The 25,411-nt window shown below is 38.6% G+C and overlaps 2 protein-coding genes across 3 annotated transcripts in view; both read right to left on the reverse strand.

The window, feature by feature from the left end:
- Positions 1-11,795, reverse strand: part of bub1 (BUB1 mitotic checkpoint serine/threonine kinase) — a gene marked incomplete at its 3' end in the record, with an annotated part of 54,554 nt that extends 42,759 nt beyond the window's left edge. Inside the window, exons 1-4 of the mRNA XM_079888729.1 lie at positions 11,618-11,795; positions 10,269-10,328; positions 10,053-10,194; positions 9,782-9,978 (exon numbers count right to left, since the gene is read on the reverse strand). Of these exons, the coding sequence (XP_079744855.1) occupies positions 9,782-9,978; positions 10,053-10,194; positions 10,269-10,328; positions 11,618-11,640 (422 nt within the window). The 5' untranslated portion in view covers positions 11,641-11,795. The remainder of the gene's footprint in view (positions 1-9,781; positions 9,979-10,052; positions 10,195-10,268; positions 10,329-11,617) is intronic.
- A 408-nt stretch (positions 11,796-12,203) lies between these two features.
- Positions 12,204-25,411, reverse strand: part of LOC307168019 (NLR family CARD domain-containing protein 3-like) — a gene marked incomplete at its 3' end in the record, with an annotated part of 34,640 nt that continues 21,432 nt past the window's right edge. The window contains exons 5-8 of one of the 2 annotated variants that reach the window (XM_079887502.1): positions 24,581-24,754; positions 24,317-24,490; positions 13,916-13,962; positions 12,204-13,835 (exon numbers count right to left, since the gene is read on the reverse strand). In XM_079887502.1, the coding sequence (XP_079743628.1) occupies positions 13,300-13,835; positions 13,916-13,962; positions 24,317-24,490; positions 24,581-24,754 (931 nt within the window). Of the gene's footprint in view, positions 13,836-13,915; positions 13,963-23,106; positions 24,491-24,580; positions 24,755-25,411 lie in introns of those variants that run through there. The other variant, XM_079887503.1, reaches the window with a different exon arrangement.

The raw sequence follows: 25,411 nt of genomic DNA on the forward strand, positions 1-25,411 counted from the left end.
CCTCACCTGTATAATACTGTAATATGAGTGTCCCTCACCTGTATAATACTGTAATATGTGTGTCCCTCACCTGTATAATACTGTAATATGAGTGTCCCTCACCTGTATAATACTGTAATATGAGTGTCTCTCACCTGTATATAATACTGTAATATGACCTGTATAATACTGTAATATGAGTGTCCCTCACCTGTATAATACTGTAATATGAGTGTCCCTCACCTGTATAATACTGTAATATGAGTGTCTCTCACCTGTATAATACTGTAATATGAGTGTCTCTCACCTGTATAATACTGTAATATGAGTGTCCCTCACCTGTATAATACTGTAATATGAGTGTCCCTCACCTGTATAATACTGTAATATGAGTGTCTCTCACCTGTATAATACTGTAATATGAGTGTCTCTCACCTGTATAATACTGTAATATGACCTGTATAATACTGTAATTAGTGTCTCTCACCTGTATAATACTGTAATATGAGTGTCCCTCACCTGTATAATACTGTAATATGAGTGTCTCTCACCTGTATAATACTGTAATATGAGTGTCCCTCACCTGTATAATACTGTAATATGAGTGTCTCTCACCTGTATATAATACTGTAATATGAGTGTCCCTCACCTGTATATAATACTGTAATATGAGTGTCCCTCACCTGTATAATACTGTAATATGAGTGTCCCTCACCTGTATAATACTGTAATATGAGTGTCTCTCACCTGTATAATACTGTAATATGAGTGTCCCTCACCTGTATATAATACTGTAATATGAGTGTCCCTCACCTGTATAATACTTTAATATGAGTGTCTCTCACCTGTATATAATACTGTAATATGAGTGTCCCTCACCTGTATAATACTGTAATATGAGTGTCCCTCACCTGTATAATACTGTAATATGAGTGTCTCTCACCTGTATAATACTGTAATATGAGTGTCTCTCACCTGTATAATACTGTAATATGAGTGTCTCTCACCTGTATAATACTGTAGTATGAGTGTCTCTCACCTGTATATAATACTGTAATATGAGTGTCCCTCACCTGTATAATACTGTAATATGAGTGTCCCTCACCTGTATAATACTGTAATATGAGTGTCCCTCACCTGTATAATACTGTAATATGAGTGTCTCTCACTTGTATAATACTGTAATATGACCTGTATAATACTGTAATATGAGTGTCTCTCACCTGTATAATACTGTAATATGAGTGTCTCTCACCTGTATAATACTGTAATATGACCTGTATAATACTGTAATATGACCTGTATAATACTGTAATATGAGTCTCTCACCTGTATAATACTGTAATATGAGTGTCTCTCACCTGTATAATACTGTAATATGACCTGTATAACACTGTAATATGACCTGTATAATACTGTGATGAGTGTCTCTCACCTGTATAATACTGTAATATGAGTGTCTCTCACCTGTATAATACTGTAATATGACCTGTATAATACTGTAATATGACCTGTATAATACTGTAATGAGTGTCTCTCACCTGTATAATACTGTAATATGAGTGTCCCTCACCTGTATAATACTGTAATATGAGTGTCTCTCACCTGTATAAAACTGTAATATGACCTGTATAATACTGTAATATGAGTGTCTCTCACCTGTATAATACTGTAATATGAGTGTCTCTCACCTGTATAATACTGTAATATGACCTGTATAATACTGTAATATGACCTGTATAATACTGTAATGAGTGTCTCTCACCTGTATAATACTGTAATATGAGTGTCTCTCACCTGTATAATACTGTAATATGAGTGTCTCTCACCTGTATAATACTGTAATATGAGTGTCTCTCACCTGTATAATACTGTAATATGAGTGTCCCTCACCTGTATATAATACTGTAATATGAGTGTCCCTCACCTGTATAATACTGTAATATGAGTGTCCCTCACCTGTATAATACTGTAATATGAGTGTCTCTCACCTGTATAATACTGTAATATGAGTGTCCCTCACCTGTATAATACTGTAATATGAGTGTCTCTCACCTGTATAATACTGTAATATGAGTGTCTCTCACCTGTATAATACTGTAATATGAGTGTCTCTCACCTGTATAATACTGTAATATGAGTGTCCCTCACCTGTATATAATACTGTAATATGAGTGTCCCTCACCTGTATAATACTGTAATATGAGTGTCTCTCACCTGTATAATACTGTAATATGAGTGTCTCTCACCTGTATAATACTGTAATATGAGTGTCTCTCACCTGTATAATACTGTAATATGAGTCAAGTCAAGTCAAGTCAAGTTTATTTATATAGCGCTTTTCACAACATAGGTTGTATCAAAGCAGCTTCACAGTAATAAATTAAAACAATACATCAATGTTTGTTTCTAATGGAACGTCCATGTTTGGTAATGCTGATCAATAGTATCGTTGATTGATTAGTTAAATTAAATATCCAAATATCCCCAACTGAGCAAGCCAAAGGCAACAGTGGCAAGGAACCGAAAAACTCCATCAGGACCTAATGGAGAAAAAAAAACCTTGGGAGAACCCGGGCTCAGTCGGGGGCCAGTTCTCCTCTGGCGTTTATGAACTAGAGGCCGGATTTAACTGGAAGATTAAAAGTATTATATGAATGCCTGGCTGAAGAGATGCGTCTTTAATCTAGTTTTAAACTGGGAGAGCGAGTCTGAGCAACGAACAGTATCCGGAAGACTATTCCAGAGTTTTGGAGCTAAATGTGAAAATGCTCTCCCTCCTTTGGTGGATCTGGATATCCTAGGTATGACCAAAAGCCTCGAATTTAGTGATCTTAAAGAGCGCGATGGATTATAGGGCGATAGAAGATCCGTTAAATAGACTGGAGCTAAGCCGTTTAGGGCTTTATAAGTCAGTAGCAATACCTTGTAATTAATACGGGACTTTATAGGTAACCAATGTAGTGATGATAAAATTGGTGTTATATGATCATATTTTCTTGATCTAGTTAGAACTCTAGCGGCGGCATTTTGGACTAACTGTAGCTTGTTTATTGAGGATGCAGGACAACCAGCTAATAAAGCATTACAGTAATCTAGTCTCGAGGTCATGAATGCATGAACTAACTTTTCTGCGTCAGAAACTGATAGCATATTACGTAGCTTAGCAATGTTTCTAAGGTGGAAAAAGGCTGTTTTTGTAACATATGAAATATGATTTTCAAAAGACAGGTTGCAGTCAAGTATAACACCCAGGTCTTTTACTGTAGAGGATGAAGTAACAGGACATCCTACTATGTTAAAGTTGTATTGTGAGAGGTTTTGTGGGTGGTTTTTTGAACCGATAAGTATTACCTCTGTCTTGTCTGGATTTAATAAAAGAAAATTGCGCGTCATCCAATCTTTTATATCTTTAACACACTCTGTCAATTTGGATAATTTAGCGTTTTCATCTGGCCGTGATGAAATATAGATTTGAGTGTCATCAGCATAACAATGGAAACTAATTCCATGTTTCCTTATAATATTTCCAAGTGGCAGCATATATATTGAGAATAATAGAGGGCCTAACACAGATCCTTGCGGCACTCCATAGTTTACTGGAGTTATGATCGATTTTTCTCCATTTAAATAGACAAAATGGTATCGGTCAGATAAATACGATCTAAACCAGCTTAATGCTTGTCCTTGAACACCAGTATAATTTTGTAGTCGATCTAAGAGTATTGTATGATCTATAGTATCGAACGCAGCACTAAGATCAAGTAAAACTAGTATTGAGATATAGCCTTGGTCAGAAGCTAAAAGTAAATCATTTGTGATTTTAACGAGCGCAGTTTCAGTGCTATGATGCGGCCTGAACCCAGACTGAAACTTTTCATAGGTGTCATTTTCTTGCAAGAAGGAGCCCAGTTGAGCGGACACAACTTTTTCTAGTATTTTAGACATAAAAGGTAGATTTGAAATGGGTCTATAATTTGCTAGATTATGTGGATCTAATTGTGGTTTCTTAATGAGAGGTTTTATAACTGCCAGTTTAAATGTTCTTGGAACATAACCTAAAGATAAAGACGAGTTAATAATATTGAGGAGAGACTCTTCCACTACAGGTAACACTTCTTTCAATAGTTTAGTTGGTATAGGATCTAGTAAACATGTTGTTGTTTTAGAGGAAGTGATAAGTTTATTTAACTCTTTTTGTTCTATAGTTGTAAAGCACTGTAATTGTTCTTGCGGGGTGATAGTTGAGGCTGAGTTATAAGACGCGATTGAGGATTGAACGTTTACAATTGTGGTTCTGATGTTTTCTATTTTCTCAGTGAAGAACTTCATGAAATCATTACTACTAAACTCTAACGGAATATTTTGTTCAGGAGACATCTGTTTATTTGTTAGTCTAGCCACGGTGTTAAATAAGAACCTAGGATTGTTATGGTTGTTTTCTATTAGTTTGCGGAGATGCTCAGCCCTGGCTACTTTTAGGGCCTTTTTATAACGTGACATACTGTCTTTCCACGCGATTCTAAAGACCTCTAAGTTAGTTTTTTTCCATTTACGCTCTAAATTACGGGTTTCTCTCTTTAGAACATGCGTAGTATTGTTGTACCATGGTGCTTTACTTTTCTCTCTGACCTTTTTTAGTCTAATGGGTGCAACAATATCCAATTTTCCAGAGAGAATGGTGCTCATAATGCTAGTTAATTCCTCAAGTTCATCTGTTTGTTTGGGTTCAGGCAGCAGCTGAGACAGATCCGATAAGCTATTTGAAAAATTATCTATGGTGGATGGAAGGATTGTTCTACCTAATCGATAACGCGGCGCAGCATGATATATTACAGGAGTACGTAATATGCAAGTTACCATGTAATGGTCAGTGACATCGTCACTTTGTGGAATGATATCTATATCGGTTGGATCGGTTCCATGTGATATAATTAAATCGAGTGTATGATTAAAACGATGAGTTGGTGCGGTAACGTTTTGCTTGACCCCAAAGGAGTTTAATAAATCTGTAAACGCAGCCCCTAGCGCATCATTTGAATTATCTATGTGGATATTAAAGTCTCCAACAATTAATGCTTTATCGAAATTAACTAATAGGTTTGAGAGAAAATCTGCAAACTCTTTTAGGAAATCAGCGTAAGGCCCAGGCGGTCTATATACGGTAGCCAAGGCTAGAGATAATAGGGATGTTTTTCTAACATCTAAGAGCGTAACATTTAGTACAAGTACTTCAAACGAAATAAACTTATAGCCCGTTTTCTGAGTAACATTGAGAATATCTCTATAGATTGTTGCACCACCGCCGCCACGACCAATCAGACGGGGTTCGTGCTTATAGGAGTATCCTGATGGAGTAGACTCATTTAGACCGAAATAATCATTTGGTTTAAGCCAGGTTTCAGTAAGGCAAAGTACATCGAAGCTATTATCTGTGACTATTTCATTTACAATAACTGCCTTAGGTGTGAGTGATCTAATGTTTAGAAGACCTAGCTTTAGAAATTGTTTTTGATTACTAATAGCAACATTCTCTGGTTTAATAACAATTAGATTTTTTCTAGATCCTGCAGTAGATTTATTATTTGATCTCACTAAACGAGGAATAGACACAGTTTCTATGCAATGTTCAACACTATTTATATCAGTTAAATTGGTGCAGCAGAGACTATGATTTGGACTTTTGGTTACTAGTCAAAAGGTATTTAACATTTTGGAGATGTTATCTGACAGAAGATCCGATCCGAATCTGCTTGGGTGTAAGCCATCAGCACGGTAAAGCCTAGGACGCTCCCAAAACAGATTCCAATTATTTACAAAGAGCAGTTTCTGCTCACTGCACCATGACATTAACCATTCATTTAGCGCGAATAATCTACTAAACTTTTCATGACCTAGTCGGTACGTGGGAAGCGGTCCTGACACAATGATCGTTATATCAGGCGATGTGCTGCGTACCGTATCGATCAGATTCCTGAAGTCTTTCTTCAGAACTTCCGTCTGGCGCAGCCTGATGTCGTTCACTCCTGCGTGCAAGACAACAGTTCCGACGCGCTCGTTCAGGATCTCGGGAACGCGAGCGGCGATTTCAGAAACACGAGCACCAGGAAAGCAGTGACTATGCACCTTATTTTTATTTAACGTAGCGTGTACATGTCGAACGATGGAATCGCCGATGATCACAGCATCGCGTTCTGTTTCGCGAAGAGGGGAGAAGCGGTTTTGTGTGGATATCTCGAAAACCGGGAGGGTCGGAGACAGTTTTCTTGGTCTAGACCTGACTCGCGTCTTCCGCTGCGGAACCATTCAGGCTTCGTGGTGGCATGTTGGAGCCGGAGTGAACGAGACCATGGCTGATCGCGACCTCGGCGCGGGACCGATGCTGAGTAACGCACGGAGTAGACGAGGTCGGAGTCAGCAGGTTAGTAACGTTAATCACTGATTTGTGTGCATCGGCGCGTGATGTTTCAAGAGCCAAACGCCGGTCTATCAGCTCGGCTTGTCTCACTAAAAGGTCGTGGATCTGTTTCTCAACAGCTTCCAGCTCGGACTGCACCGCGTGCAGCTCAAATGTGTCTTCACCTGCACCAAAAGGTAGACTACTTACATCTGATATATTCGCCATTTTAACAGATGGACAGTACGTTAAGTTAGCAACGACGCTACCAGTGATGCTATCAATATTAATACTAATTTATGGCTTAAGTCTTGGATATAATCCGTCTTTTTAGTGGTACGGGTGTAGAGTAGACGCACGATAGGCGAAAAAATGTTTGTTTGTAAATGAATGCGGAGAAGACGCGTTCAGCAGTGATCCACGGACGTAACCTATAAGAGTATCCAGCGTTGGATCACTAGGCTTGAGACGCGTCTGCTCAACAGTCCGCGTTGTAACTATGAGGTGAGGAAAAGTAGAAAATGTTCGTTGTAAGTGAGTTTAAAGAGAAATCAAGAATTATAAATCAATCGATGGAGCTCCAAAGACAACAACGTGTTCAGACGCGACGCATGCGCATTCGAAACAGGAAGTCAGAAGTGTCAGATAGAGTGTGAGTGTCTCGCACCTGTATAATACTGTAATATGAGTGTCCCTCACCTGTATAATACTGTAATATGAGTGTCTCTCACCTGTATAATACTGTAATATGAGTGTCTCGCACCTGTATAATACTGTAATATGAGTGTCTCTCACCTGTATAATACTGTAATATGAGTGTCTCTCACCTGTATAATACTGTAATATGAGTGTCTCGCACCTGTATAATACTGTAATATGAGTGTCCCTCACCTGTATAATACTGTAATATGAGTGTCCCTCACCTGTATATAATACTGTAATATGAGTGTCCCTCACCTGTATAATACTGTAATATGAGTGTCTCGCACCTGTATAATACTGTAATATGAGTGTCCCTCACCTGTATAATACTGTAATATGAGTGTCCCTCACCTGTATATAATACTGTAATATGAGTGTCCCTCACCTGTATATAATACTGTAATATGAGTGTCCCTCACCTGTATAATACTGTAATATGAGTGTCTCGCACCTGTATAATACTGTAATATGAGTGTCCCTCACCTGTATAATACTGTAATATGAGTGTCTCTCACCTGTATAATACTGTAATATGAGTGTCCCTCACCTGTATATAATACTGTAATATGACCTGTATAATACTGTAATATGAGTGTCCCTCACCTGTATATAATACTGTAATATGAGTGTCTCTCACCTGTATAATACTGTAATATGAGTGTCTCGCACCTGTATAATACTGTAATATGAGTGTCCCTCACCTGTATAATACTGTAATATGAGTGTCCCTCACCTGTATATAATACTGTAATATGAGTGTCCCTCACCTGTATAATACTGTAATATGAGTGTCCCTCACCTGTATATAATACTGTAATATGACCTGTATAATACTGTAATATGAGTGTCCCTCACCTGTATATAATACTGTAATATGAGTGTCTCTCACCTGTATAATACTGTAATATGAGTGTCCCTCACCTGTATATAATACTGTAATATGACCTGTATAATACTGTAATATGAGTGTCCCTCACCTGTATATAATACTGTAATATGAGTGTCTCTCACCTGTATAATACTGTAATATGAGTGTCTCGCACCTGTATAATACTGTAATATGAGTGTCCCTCACCTGTATAATACTGTAATATGAGTGTCCCTCACCTGTATATAATACTGTAATATGAGTGTCCCTCACCTGTATAATACTGTAATATGAGTGTCTCTCACCTGTATAATACTGTAATATGAGTGTCCCTCACCTGTATAATACTGTAATATGAGTGTCCCTCACCTGTATAATACTGTAATATGAGTGTCCCTCACCTGTATATAATACTGTAATATGAGTGTCCCTCACCTGTATAATACTGTAATATGAGTGTCCCTCACCTGTATAATACTGTAATATGAGTGTCCCTCACCTGTATATAATACTGTAATATGAGTGTCCCTCACCTGTATAATACTGTAATATGAGTGTCCCTCACCTGTATAATACTGTAATATGAGTGTCTCTCACCTGTATAATACTGTAATATGAGTGTCTCTCACCTGTATAATACTGTAATATGAGTGTCTCTCACCTGTATAATACTGTAATATGAGTGTCCCTCACCTGTATAATACTGTAATATGAGTGTCTCTCACCTGTATAATACTGTAATATGAGTGTCCCTCACCTGTATAATACTGTAATATGAGTGTCTCTCACCTGTATAATACTGTAATATGAGTGTCCCTCACCTGTATAATACTGTAATATGAGTGTCCCTCACCTGTATAATACTGTAATATGAGTGTCCCTCACCTGTATAATACTGTAATATGAGTGTCCCTCACCTGTATAATACTGTAATATGAGTGTCCCTCACCTGTATAATACTGTAATATGAGTGTCCCTCACCTGTATAATACTGTAATATGAGTGTCTCTCACCTGTATAATACTGTAATATGAGTGTCCCTCACCTGTATAATACTGTAATATGAGTGTCCCTCACCTGTATAATACTGTAATATGAGTGTCCCTCACCTGTATAATACTGTAATATGAGTGTCCCTCACCTGTATAATACTGTAATATGAGTGTCCCTCACCTGTATAATACTGTAATATGAGTGTCCCTCACCTGTATAATACTGTAATATGAGTGTCCCTCACCTGTATAATACTGTAATATGAGTGTCTCTCACCTGTATAATACTGTAATATGAGTGTCTCTCACCTGTATAATACTGTAATATGAGTGTCTCTCACCTGTATAATACTGTAATATGACCTGTATAATACTGTAATATGAGTGTCTCTCACCTGTATAATACTGTAATATGAGTGTCCCTCACCTGTATAATACTGTAATATGAGTGTCCCTCACCTGTATAATACTGTAATATGAGTGTCCCTCACCTGTATAATACTGTAATATGAGTGTCCCTCACCTGTATAATACTGTAATATGAGTGTCCCTCACCTGTATAATACTGTAATATGAGTGTCCCTCACCTGTATAATACTGTAATATGAGTGTCCCTCACCTGTATAATACTGTAATATGAGTGTCTCTCACCTGTATAATACTGTAATATGAGTGTCCCTCACCTGTATAATACTGTAATATGAGTGTCCCTCACCTGTATAATACTGTAATATGAGTGTCCCTCACCTGTATAATACTGTAATATGAGTGTCCCTCACCTGTATAATACTGTAATATGAGTGTCCCTCACCTGTATAATACTGTAATATGAGTGTCCCTCACCTGAACTGCTGCAACACACTGTCCTGCGGCTCGGCCCTGTTCTCCAGCGCTCTCTGGTACACCTGCTCCGCCTGGGTCAGCTGACCTTGCTCCTCACACTGACGCGCCCAGTCCAGGTACAGCGCCGCCGTCTGTGTGCCCACGCCGCGGCCGAGGAGATAGCTGTACACCTCCATCGGGTCGCTGTGTAAGCCGGCCTGCACAGAGAGAGGAGTGTGTTCATCTCACAGGTCTGACCCGGAGTCTGACCGAGAGAGCAAGCTGGACCTACACATCTGACGCAGTGTGTGACGTAGCGCGGGTCGTTGTGGTACCGCTCGTCCTGCAGGAAGGTGTGAACGATGCGCTCCAGCACCACAGACAGACCCTTCCTCTCCTCCAGCGACAGCTTGCTCTCCAGGAACTGCACGAACCTGCCGAACCAGCCGTGAGTGACGCACAGATCATCTCATCATTACTATAATGAAGACATTAGAGATGTTCTTACTTATCCCAGGGGTCTAACGGGTCATCGCCAGCATAACTGCGCACGCTCAGCTCAAAGGCCCTGAAGAAGATGAAGATGAAGATCAGTGAACATCAACACACATTAGTGACAATCACACCGATGATGATGAAGATGAAGATCAGTGAACATCAACACACACACTAGTGACAATCACACCGATGATGATGAAGATGAAGATCAGTGAACACCAACACACACACATTAGTGACAATCACACCGATGATGATGAAGATGAAGATCAGTGAACATCAACACACACACATTACTGACAATCACACCGATGATGATGAAGATGAAGATCAGTGAACATCAACACACACACATTAGTGACAATCACACCGATGATGATGATGATGAAGATCAGTGAACATCAACTGATAAACATTATAGTCCAGTCATTTTAAGCCAAAATGGGGGTCAACCTTGAACAAATTGCAACAGAAGCAAACTCACCTGATTTTGTATCCTCAGTATGTCCTGAGTAAGGGGGAAAAGCCCAGAAGAATCCCATTAGGGGAGAGTTTAGAAATCTTTACCCTATTCATGTGAGAAGAAGAATGAACAGGCGTATGAATAGGATATATTTGGGTATTTTTCTAAACTTTCCCCTAATGGGATTCTTCTGGGCTTTATTTCCCCTTACTCAGGACATATGGAGGATACAGAATCAGGTGAGTTTGCTTCTGTTGCAATTTGTTCAACCTTTTTTCATAAAATGACAAAGTGACAAATGACAATCACACCAATGATGATGAAGATGAAGATCAGTGAACATCAACTGATAAACATTAGTGACAATCACACAAGATGAGGACGTTTCACAAAGCCAGAGCTGGCCTACTGCATTTCTCTCGTGTAATTAATATTCTCTCGTGTTATTAATCTTCTCTCGTGTTATTAATATTTTCTCGTGTACTTAATATTCTCTCGTGTTATTAATCTTCTCTCGTGTTAATAATATTTTCTCGTGTAATTAATATTCTCTCGTGTTATTAATCTTCTCTCGTGTTAATAATATTTTCTCGTGTTATTAATATTCTTTCGTGTTATTAATATTCTCTCGTGTTATTAATCGTCACAGTAAACAGTTGAACACTATGAGAAGCAGCCACGGATTCAAGGCTGTCATTAACGTTAGTTAGCTTAACTAGCTCTTAGCTTAGCACGAGTGCAAAATGTGTTAGAAACACGCCAAGCACAGAGAGGGAGACACACAGATGTGTCATACAGAGCAAACATCGTGATGATACTGGAAGAAATCAAACGGAGAAAAAAACAACAACAAACGAACTGAAGGGAACCTGAATCATTATCATGACGCTACTTACTGGAAATAAGAATTAATGTCCATCGTTTCTTCTTGTTGAACACAGAAAGTTCGAGGGGAGATGTTTACAGCTAAACGAGACTCATTTAAAACATATTAATAAAGATATCAATCGCTAATAACTCCGTTAACTAGCACCGCTCTGCTAACTGCATTTTGGCAACAACGAAATGTTTTCAAATGTACCGCTAAGCCAATCATAAGCCTTCATGTCGCTCAATAGCCAATCAGAGCCCGACACAACAATGCGTCACGTTTACCGCGGTTCTGTGGGCGGGGCTTACATATTCATGAGTTTCCTGTTTCGTGTTAAAGCCACTTCTGAAAAAATATTAACGCGTGCTTTCCGGAGCATAGAAATAAACTGTTTTGAAATGTCCAGGTTCCAGATGAAAGTGCACGACAGACCTCACAGCCTGTGCTGCTGCTGTTTGTGTGGAAGAAATGAGCTGTTATTATAACTCTGTGTTACAGTACCTGCATTACTTTTCCTCACAGTTTCATAGTTTACAGAAGCACTTCTGATGAATTTATCATCTCATATGAGGCCAGTATTGCACACATACATGAAGACATGAGTTAAAGCTGATCAATGAATCAGGGCTTTTATTATCCTAATATAGGGGATGATGGATGGATTATGCATGTGATGATAATGTCCAACATGATCTTTATTTTACTGCAGAGAATGGGAACATACAAAAGAATAAGCATACATAATATAATACCAACCACAACAACAATAAAGGAGACAACAGCACAAAAGAAAGGGAAAGAGAAATAAAAATTATGTAATAAATAGCTTTTAGCTTTCGACTCAGGAAAACAGATTTGACCAACAGAAGTATAAGGTTTAGGGAAGGATGCAGTAATGGGGAGGATAGCCTATGGGATGAGTTTACTAGTTTACTAGCGAACATTTAGCATTGTAATAATATACATGCATGTTCTACAAAGCTGCTCTGACACGATATGTATTTTGAATATCGCTGTACAAATAAATATGAATATGCATATATATACAGACTGACCCAGCAACGCAAGTGAAATGCCCACTCATATAATACCCTCCCCGGACAAACCATAAGTACGTGTTTGACGCTGTTCGACTCGCTTCATCTGCACTAACACAAGACAGATGTCATCCACATTGTACGAACAAATGTTCCCAACCTTTCTGCTAAGAAATTAATTGTAAGCATCCAGACTGCGATATGCTTTTATCGCATCTCTCGCAATCAGACTATTCAGGCAAACATTTAATGTTCTGTGTAAGAAGACAGCAGAGCACACGCGGGCCAGTTCTGCTCAGATCCAGCCGGACACGCGCATGAAAGAAGATGCAGAAGTCAGTCCAACACGTATATACTAACTTATGAATAAAATGCAGACATAAACTTAAAACATCTTATTATATTTATCCCATAATTGTTGCAAATGATATAAAAACCAAGGCCAGAAAATATGAAGAACATAAATGTATTAATAAAACTGCAGATGCATCAACAATTATTTTACAGCATGAGTTGAAAAATATTAATGAAAAATAAATGAATGAAACTGTAATTATGTGAGATTTGATGATTCTGTGTGCATGTGGACGTTAGAAAGAGGATTTACAAGTGTGTGTGTGTGTGTGTGTGTGTGTGTGTGTGTGTGTGTGTGTGTGTGTGTGTGTGTTGTTTACTGACACAGAGACACTGAGGAATAATTATCATGAAGTCTAAATCCAGCATAGAGGGGTTCAGTGAATGTGGTGTTGAATGTGTGTAAGTGTGTGAGTGTGTGTGTGTCAGAGACACTATAGAAGGACAGAGTGCCGGCCGGCACGTCCACATACACTCCTGCTCTCTTACAGGATGAAGAGATGACAGGAATATCAGTGTCTTTATTATTGTGACGGACAGATAATCCGTTATAAGAGCAGATCAGACTCCAGGATTTATCATTGTATCCAAACTCACAGTCTTTACTCCATCCTTTCCTGCTGATTCCTTTATATGTCACTGATATACCAGCATAATATCCGCTCCATTCAGCCTCCCAGTAACAGCGTCCAGTCAGACTCTCTCCACACACAACCTGTTTATACTCATCAAATCTCTCTGGATGATCAGGATACGGCTGATCCTTAGACACACGCGTCACTGTCCTGTTCTCCTCAGACAGAATGAGTCGAGTGTGTGCTGTGTTTGGATCCAGTGTGAGATCACAGGCATCTGAACACAAGAAGAGAAACATTTCACTAAATGACACAAATCAACAATAAATCACTAAATGATTGTGTGTGTAGACCTACATTTGTGTGGTCCTGCTGTAATTCTGAACTCTCCACAATGATCCACACTATAAAACACAAACATGATTCATGTTCATTTTCTAAAGGAAACACACACACACACACACACACACACACACACACACACACACACACACACACACACACACACACACACACACACACGCACGTCTCGTATATTTACAGGTAAAATGAAGCGTCTCGTATCAAATCAATAAGGGTTTGTCGGATTAGTCCAGTATTTTACATTAGACTCACAGTTGAATAAACACATCAGGATTCTGAAGTGTAGAGAATACTGAGAGTGTGTGTGTGTGTGTGTGTGTGTGTGTGTGTGTGTGTGTGTGTGTGTGCGTGCGTGCGTGCGTGCGTGCGTGCGTGCGTGCATGCGTGCGTGCGTGTGTGTGTGTGTGTGTGTGCATCATCCGCCCTTTGAACACAAGAGTGTGTGTGTGTGTGTGTGTGCATCACCCTCCCTTTGAAAGCAAGAGTGTGTGTGTGTGTGTGTGCATCATCCTCCCTTTGAGGACAAGTGTGTGTGTGTGTGTGTGTGTGTGTGTGTGTGTGTGTGTGTGTGTGTGTGTGTGTGTGTGTGTGTGTGTGTGTGTGTGTGTGTGTGTGTTCATGTTTTTCTATCCCGGTGGGGACTTTAACCTGAATGCACACAGACTCACGGGGACTCGTGTCACAGTGGGGACCTAAATAGAGGTCCCCATGGGTAAACAAGCTTATAAATCACACAGAATGAGTTTTTTTGGAAATGTAAAAATGCAGAATGTTTCCTGTGATGGGCAGGTTTAGGGGTAGGGTTAGTGTAAGGGGACAGAATATACAGTTTGTACAGTATAAAAACCATTACGTCTATGGAGAGTCCCCACAAAGATAGTAAACCAGACGTATGTGTGTGTGTGTGTGTGTGTGTGTGTGTGTGTGTGTGTGTGTGTGTGTGTGTGTGTGTGTGCATCATCTGCTCCTAAAGCTGAAGGCCTGTTGGTTTTTTATAGGCTATTATTTGGATAATATATTAGTATAATATTTCACACATTATCAGAGCTTGGCAGACAGATAATTATTACACTTTTAGACATTAGTCAGATTAATTAATAGATTATAGCAGGGGTGGAGTGGGGGGGTGGCTAATTGGGCTTAAGCCCCGAATGTTTTGTCAAAAGCCCCGAATCTTTTAGGTTTTTTTAAATAACTTCAACTTTGTTTCATTTCCTCTCAGTCTTTCTGACTGGAGCGGCAAAAAATGAAACACAAGCTCTATTACCGTAGTGGCGGACGGTAATGCATCGCGCATCGCTCAGCTTGTTTGCCAACTGCCAATAAAAACTAACGAAGAAGAATATAAATCTTCTTCTTCGTCGTTGTCATCAGGGGCTGGCGGGCTGTTGTATGTTTCACCGGCGTCGTAGCGAGCTTACTGGATAACTGGCTGAAGTTAATATGGACATAAAGTTTTTTATACGGAACACTAACAGTAAACCTCACCGGCCGGAGAGAGATTCAGAAGCAGCGTCAGACGAACCGCGGACAATGTAATGATATGATGTTATGATGTTTACACCAAATTCCAATTTTACCCATGTAGGCTAACTTAAAAATAGTCAGATAATGGTTGCCTCTTTTTAGTTGCCAGGGGTGAAAATAAGTCATTAACATTTTTGGTGTTTTGGATTCGCTACAGCTGGAGAACAATTAAATACAAAATAGGTTGTAGGCTCTACTGGGTGACTTATTTATTTTTTTACTGAGTAACTATCATCATTTTCCCAGATAGTGTATAGATTTTTAGGCATTCTATTATCTAAAACAGCCTGAAAAATAGTGCATTTAGCTGACGTAAATGGGAAAAAAATCTTACATCGTCTGGCTCCGCCCCTGGATTATAGCCTAATTAATGTTATTGTGAATTTATAATTTATAGTATTAATCATATAGCCTATAAGACATAATAAATAATCCTGTCATATGACGTAAATATATATTTAAATAAAAATGGGCCATTATTATTACATAATACAGTGAGCTGGATTACCCATCCAGATAACAGCGGCAGAATATCTTAAAGCAGTTTTTCTCCTATTTTAACATTCACAATCCTAAACAACCCTTGCAAAACTTGCAGACACATTTCATTTACTTAATGTATTACAAAATCAGTTGTTACGTTTTCAATAAATGCAACAACAGCAGAAACATTAAAGGAGAACTCCGGTCAATTTAAACATTGAGCTCATTTTTTTGTACATTTGGAGTGCTGTCAGTACAGAGAACAACGACAAAAATCGGTGTTGCCTACACCGAGTTATTCTATTTTTAAAATTTGCACCCTGTTGACTTCAATGGGGCAAGTACTAAACCTGCTTTTAGCCTCTTAACATCCTTGATGTGTCATTACAAGTGCACAGAAAATGTGAGTGATTCCTTCAGAGTGAACACGAGTGAATCTGACTGCAGTAGATGTGAAAGATATGGATAAAAATTATGTTATTTCAGCCAGCGCACATACCTGTATTTACATCCTGTTTCGGTTGAAGTCGATAGTAATCGATTGTCGAGTTCACACGCATAGGTTTAGTTACCTATGATCACGCGCGTGAACTCGACAATCGATTACTGTGGACTTCAACCGAAACTTCATTCCTGTGTAATTCTGCACAGCACCTGGGCTGTCCTTCGGAAAGCGTGCAAATCTCTCATAACAAAGAGTTTGAAACTGATACTGCTTTTTAATTAGCCATCTTTGTACTTTTGTTTCTTCCTCTCTTCCTTTAATGGTTACAATGATTGGGAAATGGTCACTTTCAAAAGATCATGATAAACTTTCCATGATAGGTCTAAAAAAAAGTTCAGGCTGACAAACTGTCAAGTCCATTGCAGAGTATGTTCCATGTCCCGGATGTAAATGAGTATCTGATCCATTATTTAAAAGATGAAAGGTATGGTTATCTATAAAATCTTCAGTCATCTTTCCTTTTGTATTGCAATGATTACGGCCCCACAGAAAGTTGTGGCAATTCAAATCTCCCATGAGAATAAAGGGAGATGAGCGACAGAGCGACAAGGTGATCCAGGTCCATGTGCGTCAAATTCAGGAGGAACGTAAATAGAAGAACAACACACACGTCTGCTGTAACTGTGGTGGAAAACATCAGGATGTTGTCATTGTTTTGATGCAGTGGAATGATCACCTGTGCAGTGTCCCATGTGGATCACAGAAGAGGAACTGTACTGGTTTACTAGTGTCAGTCGTACTCCTGTCACCTGTAGATTGCTGTTAATATTATATGACTATGAATCACATAATATCTTATTATAATGGCAGTACCACCAGAAGCCTGCTTGTTATTGGCGCCAAATGTATTAAAAATATAGTAAAATTGATGATTATTGTTTCTCCTGAAGACAAACGACAAGAGGACAAATAAATACAATTAAATGCTACAACTTCGTAAAATTAGCCCTGACACCACGACACTTCTATTGGATGATAAAGTTTTCCATTACCGGTTCGGAAGAGTAGGAACAGTAATTCTGCCTTTAGGAGATAGGCTTCTACTATGGTGCTCACTCTCTTTCATTTCCACATCTTTAATTTGTCTTGCCTTTGAAGTTTCTTCTTTTGATTGTGAAGAGCTTGCCTTTCTGTTCTTTTATTTGCCTTTTGATTCTCAGTTGTTGAACTCTGATTGAGATGAAAATCCTTGAGAGAAGATTACTATAGTTTACAGTCTGGGGTTTATCTCTATGCATTCAGGTGATATCCGACTGGCAATATATGGTTTTCACAACTTTTTTGACAGTAGAGGTTAAATATTTATTCAAAATGAAAATATGGGCAGCAGCCACCATTGTCTTTGCTTCGGGGTAACTGATCCTCTTTGTACATCTGACCTTCTGTGTCTCCTTTTCTTTGATCCACATGGGACACAGGTTTGATGCAGCTGAATGATCACCTGTGCAATGACAACATTTTGATGGTATTTCACAACTCTCCTTGTCATGGCCTTCCGCACCACAGTTACAACAGATGTGTGTGTTGTTGCAGCTATTGGACCCGTGTCCGTACTTTTTATTTATTTTTTTATCAACATTGTATTATAGCTGTATCAGAAACATATATCTGTGTCCGTACTTTTGACAATTGAAACACTGCAGAAGGTTGGGTACTAATTCATACTTTGCAGTCACGTGACTACCACGGATACCTGGCGAGCAACAAACGGGTATTTTCAACGTAGAGTCCTGTAGTTCCAGGTCTTTCTAGTAGCTATCAAGACTGTTAGCGAGCTAGCAGCATAACTATGGACTAGGATTAACTCCAAGGTAGGTAAATTGTATAAAGCAGACAAGGTTTTTTTTAGATAATCGCGCAATAATAATTCCTCCATAAATAATCTAGCTCTACTGTTGGGTCATCTCTGGTTCTCATTGAAAACCATAGATATCACAAACCTCAAAACAACCTATCGCACACTTTTGTTGTTGCTAGCAAAAGACGACAGCTGTTACTGTGCGTTCACAGGCGAGAGCGTCAAAGTGCCCGGAAGTCATTCATTTTCAATTAATTTTGCCGCTCTCGCCGGTGGCGGTGTGAACGTACAGTTAGCCTAGCTTAGACTCATAACACTAACAGCTGACTCGCCGAACCAGCTGGTGGTGTTGATTGACGAAACTACAGGGTAACTTAAAGACACGATTAATTACATGATCATACACCCATTGTATTCAAACAAATGTTGAAATTACCTTTGATGGAGTGATGGAATGATCACTGCACAGACGTGTATACTGTGTATACTTGTATACTGTCGCCAGTTTTACTATACAAAAGTTGGTGTTTTGAGGTGTAAACGACATGCCAGATAGTTGTTGTGCGATTGAAGCAACCTTATCTCATCTGCGGTTAGTGCATCCAGTCGCACAACAACTATCTGGCATGTCGTTTACACCTCAAAACACCAACTTTTGTATAGTAAAACTGGCGACGTCCTGGCAAGATCCTTGATTAGTTTACTGGGTTTCGTTGCTGGAGAACGACGTTCTTGCCCACCAGCCAGTACTTGTGACGTCACGTGCAAAGTACTAATAGTCCACAGAAACACTCAAATTCTTTCTGGAAGTATCCGCTTATTGAAAGTGATGATGTATGTATTAGTTATAATCATTCGTTCTTCTCTTTTGATTATTATTCTTTTCCCCTTCATCTTCATCTTTCCCTTCACTTCCCTCATCTAAAATATAAAACACCATTATAGACTGATATTTTTCTATTTTCAGGGGTTTAGAAAAAATATAAACAGATGATTTAATATTAGGGCTGTCCATTTAATGCAAAATATCACACAAGTACTGTTTTTCTGTCCAGAATAGCATGAGTGGTCGTGCAATACTGATTATATACAACAGTTCAATAAATCAGAAGTTAATTACTGCTCTTCTCTCTAGTCATCATATAGAGACTGTGTCTGTTCCCCGAACTAGGACATACAAAAAACTCCCAAACCCATCTAAGGGTAAAAATTTAATTGATGTTCAACAAATGAAAAACAGATATAATACAGATGAGCAAATGATAAAGCTTGGGTTGCTGAATATTAGATCCCTTACTTCAAAAGCACTTACTGTTAATAATATGATTACAGACTATAACCTAGATGTGCTGTGTTTGACAGAAACCTGGCTAAAACCAAACGAATACATTACTTTAAATGAGTCCACCCCGCAAGATTACTGTTATAAACATGAGCCTCGTCTGAAAGGCAAAGGGGGTGGAGTTGCTGTAATGTATAGTAATATCCTCAGAATTACTGAGAAGTCTTGTTTTAAATATAATTCTTTTGAAGTTTTGGTGTTTAATGTATCAGTATCTAGTGTAAATGATAAATCACGTTTGAGATTTGTGCTGGCTACTGTATACAGGCCACCAGGGCACCATACAGACTTTATCAAAGAATTTGCTGACTTTCTATCAGAGTTAGTTCTGGCTGCAGATAAAGTACTAATTGTTGGTGATTTTAATATACATATAATGAAAAAGATCCATTGGGATTGGCATTTAAAAACATTCTGAACAACAACAGTGTTAGACAACACGTGTCAGGACCTACTCCTCGTCGTAATCATACTCTAGATCTAATATTATCACATGGAATAGATGTTGATGCTGTTGAAATTCTGCAGCAGAGCGATGACATCTCAGATCATTATCTAGTCTCGTGTAAACTTCATGTTACAAATATGTTGACCTATCACTTCTGCCACTAAAGATTGCTTTATTAATAAACTTCCTGATCAGTTTCATCATCTCAGCATCCTGGATAGCTTAGAAGAACTTGATATTGCGAAACTTTTAACTCTCTCTTTTCCAGCACTTAAGACACAGTTGCTCCTTTGCGCTTAATGAAGATTAAAGAAAATAGTCCAACGCGGTGGTACAACGAGCACACTCAGGCCCTTAAAGGAACACGCCGACTTTTTAGGACTTTAGCTTACTCACCGCATCCCCTGTCAAAGATACTAGAAAAGGCGGTATCCTCACAACTATGTTCCTTTTTAGAAAGAAATGGTATCTGCAAGGATTTTCAGTCAGGATTTAGACCGTACCATAGTACTGAGACTGCTCTCATTAGAGTTACAAATGATTTGCTCTTATCATCTTATCACTGCTGGTGGTAGATCCTTTTCCTATTTAGCATCAAAACTCTGGAACAATCTTCCTAACATTGTCCGGGAAGCAGACACACTCTGTCAGTTCAAAGCTAGACTAAAAACACATCTCAACACATTATAGACTTCTATAATTCAATGTTAGGCTGCATAGATTAGGTCAGCCGGAACCGGGAACACTTCCCATAAATCCTGATGTACTAGTTACATCAAAAGAAGAATGTCGTCTATGCTAATATTAGCCTCTGTTTATCCCGAGGTTTACCGTAGTCAGCCGGATCCAGGCCGTATCCAGATCTGATGAAGGACCTGCGCCTGGACGCGACGACAACGCAGTCCTGAAGTGTCAACTAGTCTCTCCCCTGTGAAGGCCTCCCCCCACTCCCTTTACCTCTGATAAAAATTCTGTATTATAAACTTTAAAGCCAGACAAGTAGTTTGTTGAGGGTTGGTTTGTAGGGAAGGACTACACGCCTGCGCACATATATTCAAATGCGCATACCTATAGACTGAACTCGTAATATGCATGTGCACGCCATCAGCGTTCTCACAGGTTCGCTTTTTTAAAGTTTGCGTAGAGAGAACTTACGAGTTTTCTGTTAAAATGGTGTCGTGTGTAGGGGTCTGACAGGTCAATTTAGCTCAAAGGGAATTATTAATTTATGATGCGTTCATTTGAACCGGCCATAACTAGCAGCTCTGCAGTGGATATACATGTCCAAACTATAGTGCAACACTATTTATTAGCAAGGTAACTTAGATCAGCAGTTTAAGACATTAAATTTGTAAGCACATAACACAAGAACAATTATCTTTAAAATACAAACAAGACTTTACTGATTATTCTAACACATAAAACTAATATCTAACACAAACACACGCACACACATTCATACGAGTTGCAGAAAGAGAGTGAGGAAAGAATGAGTTTTAAGAGTGAGATGATGAAATCCCAAGTTTCTACATGCACTTATAAGGCATGACCTGAACGAACCATCAATCATTAATTTAACCCTTCTATCGTTTATTAGGTGGGTTATTAAATCTATATCAATGCAGCAGTTCAACTAAGAGTCTGGAGGCTACTTGCTTGTCTTTGCGTTCCTTTTGGGGATTCCTTTTGTCAGCGTAAAATACGGAAACGAAAAGTTAGAGAAAGAGAATTGAGATGAGAGTAGTTAGATGGCTTGAATGAAGCTGTTTAACCCATGTTCTTCTGAGCTTGATTTGGGTTCTTTAGTCTGCTCGTCTACATGGTTACTCGTCTGTCTAGATGCATTCTAATGCATTCTGGAATCTTCTCTAGCTAAAACTCCCCCCTGGACCTAAGATTTTAAACTCAAATGTTTGTCCAGCCTCCTGGATGAGTTCTGACCAGTTAGGCACTGTCTTTATTTGAGAGATGGTATTTTCTTCACTTCTCATCATAAATCATGCGTTATCTGTGATCTCTTTACTCTCCAGCTCTAGCAGAGAGTACAGAGGCCACAGTTTATACATCATTACTAGTGTAAGATTACGAAACATTTTACACAGATTTCAATCAAGCCATCTTCATAATTGTGAACATACGATCACACTGATAGGAAACAAGACACACTTTCGTTCAAACATTTAATAGTTATAACAATCACATTACTTATATGTGATCTAATCATAATAGACACATATTATAGGTTGTAGACACAATATAAAATTATGTAGTATACGATGTTTGATTACAAGTCAGTCAAGAATTGTTTTGGGATGAATTTATGTATTTTGATATGTAAAGTCTCAGTCTCTGTGGTTATAAGAGATTTCAACCCTGGGGTCGTTCAGAGGTCCTTAAGAAGAAGGAGGTCTGTTTTGTATATCTGTCGTGGGATCAAGCAACCTCTGCTGTTATCTTGGTCGGGCCCTGAGCTTTGCCATCTCTGAACCAATCAGTCTTTTCCAAACTATCTAACATTGACAACTTTCCTCCTTTAGTTGGACTCATCTCTTTGAAGCTTGCATGACCATAAAGTTCTTAGCTGGGGTTTTTGCATAGACTGGCTGGAGCCTGGAGTTTATGGTTCTGGATTGGTGATTTGGGGTCTGGAGTGTTGAGTTCTGTGTGGAATTATGTTTAAACGAATCACCTGGAAGAATCATTTGTGTTTGGTTCGCCCTCAAATCCTACACGTGTTAGCGGCCCCTAAGTTAATAACTAATGATCGTTGCGACGGAAATGAATCAATCAAAACTAACTTTAGCTGGACAATAACTTTATTCTAGAGCTGCTTTAAAGCCAAAACAATCTCTGTTACTTTAATTTCCTATTATCACTGTAAAGCTGCATTGGAGCAATCTACATTGTTAAACACGCTAAATAAATGAAGATGACTTGACTTGAATTTATATTTGGATTGTTAACTATATTCTAAATAAATTAAAGAGTGAGATACATATATATTTCTTTTGTCCTCGCATTCTTTCTAGTATTTCCCTCTAAGTGACTATTTCAGAAACTTTCATTTTTTTGTTTGTTTTTTCAATAACCATGCACAAACATTATTCTCTCAAAAATACAAACATGTACATACATGTTGCTCACATATTATGGTAGCCCTGTTTGTGCTGAATAGAGTGTAATGACACCTTTGCCATTAATATGTTTATAAGCAACTAAAAAATGCACAAATGTCAGGGCATGTCAAAACAACTCAAGGGCCCCTAAAACACCTTAGACCCCTAAGGGTTAAAACAATCTATATTGTTAAAAGCACTATATAAATGAAGGTGACTTGACACTGTGACAGTGGCGTTTCATTTCTGAACCCACGCTTTGGATGAATCGGATGAACCAATGATTCAATTGACCAATTATAAAGATGGTTAATTCCTGAATGAATCAGCCGTTTGAATGAAATGAATGAATGATTCTGTAACTGTTCATTGTATTTGGACTTTGTTTTCACCATTACCCTACCTCAGTAAGCTCGTTTATTTGTCACCATGGTTTCTAATTTGATTAGTCATTGTTTTCAGCTGTAGCCTAATTAGTTCTCTTTGTTTTCTCCCAGTATATACATTATCTGCCTGTGTTTCAGTCTTCTGTTGTCGGTTCTCGTTTAGGTTTTCCTTGTTGATGTTCATCTTGCCTTCTACCTGCACCACGCTTAGGAAACATGACAAATTCAATGACTTAATCAACAAGACATTTACCGCCACCTACTGGCAGTTTTAGTTTCTTATTTAGAGTATAATTTCATAATTTTTTTTTTTTCATATTTCCATATTATAAAAAAACAAAACATTAAAGGTTTAGCTCATCCAAAAATGAAAATTCAGTCATCATTTACTCAACCTCATCATCCAAAAATGTATGTGTAATAAATTCAATGCTGAATCATATTTCTTTCTGAAGCTACTTTTTGTAATGTCTATTTGATGCTTTACACAATGACTTGATGTGCGACTAATCTGCGATTAATTTGATTAATTAATATGATTGTTATATTGATTAATTGCCACATCATGTTAATAATCAGATTAAAAGTTTTAACAACTTGACAGCCCTATTCAATATATTGGTAATTAATACTTTCTATGAGAATTTATATTTCAAGTTTTGACTGTAAATATCACGTCAATAACGCTGGAATAGCTCTACTTCCAAATAAGAGTAACCGACTTGTGGTCAGATCACCTGAGACAGATCTTAATACCAGGTGTAAACCGGCCTCTTATTGTCCCACATACTTGAATATCTGCAGTGCGCAGGTTGGATCCTCCAGTTTGTCAGAGAACAGCTTGACTCCTGATTCTCCTGGGTGATTGTAGCTCAGATCCAGCTCTCTCAGGTGTGAGGGGTTTGAACTCAGAGCTGAAGACACATAACCACAGCCTTCCTCTGTCACCATACAGCCAGACAACCTACAGACACACACAGTCAGACCATCTACAAACACACATTGACATTATGAGTGGCAGACTGTAAATAATCTCTCATATGTTCTTAAATACCTCAGTATCTGCAGCTGACAGTTTGCGCTTTTCAGTCCATCAGAAATAATCTTCACTCCTGAATCCTGCAGGTCATTGTTACTCAGATCCAACTCTCTCAGGTGTGATGTGTTTGAACTCAGAGCTGAAGACACATAACCACAGCCTTCCTCTGTCACCATACAGCCAGACAACCTACAGACACACACAGTCAGATCTGATCAGAGCTGATGACACAATTTCACAATCTGACTAGTGAGATTACAGCCAACAAGACTAGAAGAGAGTAAATACTGCACAATAAGTTTGGGTTCAGGGTGCTTTTCTTTAAAGGGGCAGAGTAGCACCTTAAAAACTAGAAAAACAGATGAATAAATAATTGGCAATACAAAGATAAAATAAAGTCAAATATTGTGAAATATGTGGTCGTTGTGGAGAAGTAGTTCACATTGGTGGATGAACAGCTTGACACTCACTGTCCATAGGGTTCCATTGTCCATAGCATAGTTATTCTAAACTGAGGTAGTATCTATTACAAAAAAGTAAAGTACAAAATTTCAAGTTAATAAAGGACTGTCAAGATATAATGTAGATAGAATCTGTTTCACGTGGAGTTGGGCCATGAGGTCAAAGACTAGGGCTGGGCGATAATTCGATCTCTATACGGGATCGCGATAATATTCTGAACGATTTCGATAATATGCTTGGGACATATTATTCGATATCACATGAAAAACTAAGCGCAACAGTATCTGCCGCCTGCCGGCTGCTGTATGCCGGTAGGACACGCCCACTTCTCAGCGAGCAGCGTGGCTACCACAGTAAACAGAAGGAGACTGAGAGAGAGGGGAA

Source organism: Squalius cephalus (genome assembly GCF_949319135.1).
Source record: "Squalius cephalus genome assembly, chromosome: 12".
In the NCBI taxonomy this organism is placed as follows: domain Eukaryota; kingdom Metazoa; phylum Chordata; class Actinopteri; order Cypriniformes; family Leuciscidae; genus Squalius; species Squalius cephalus.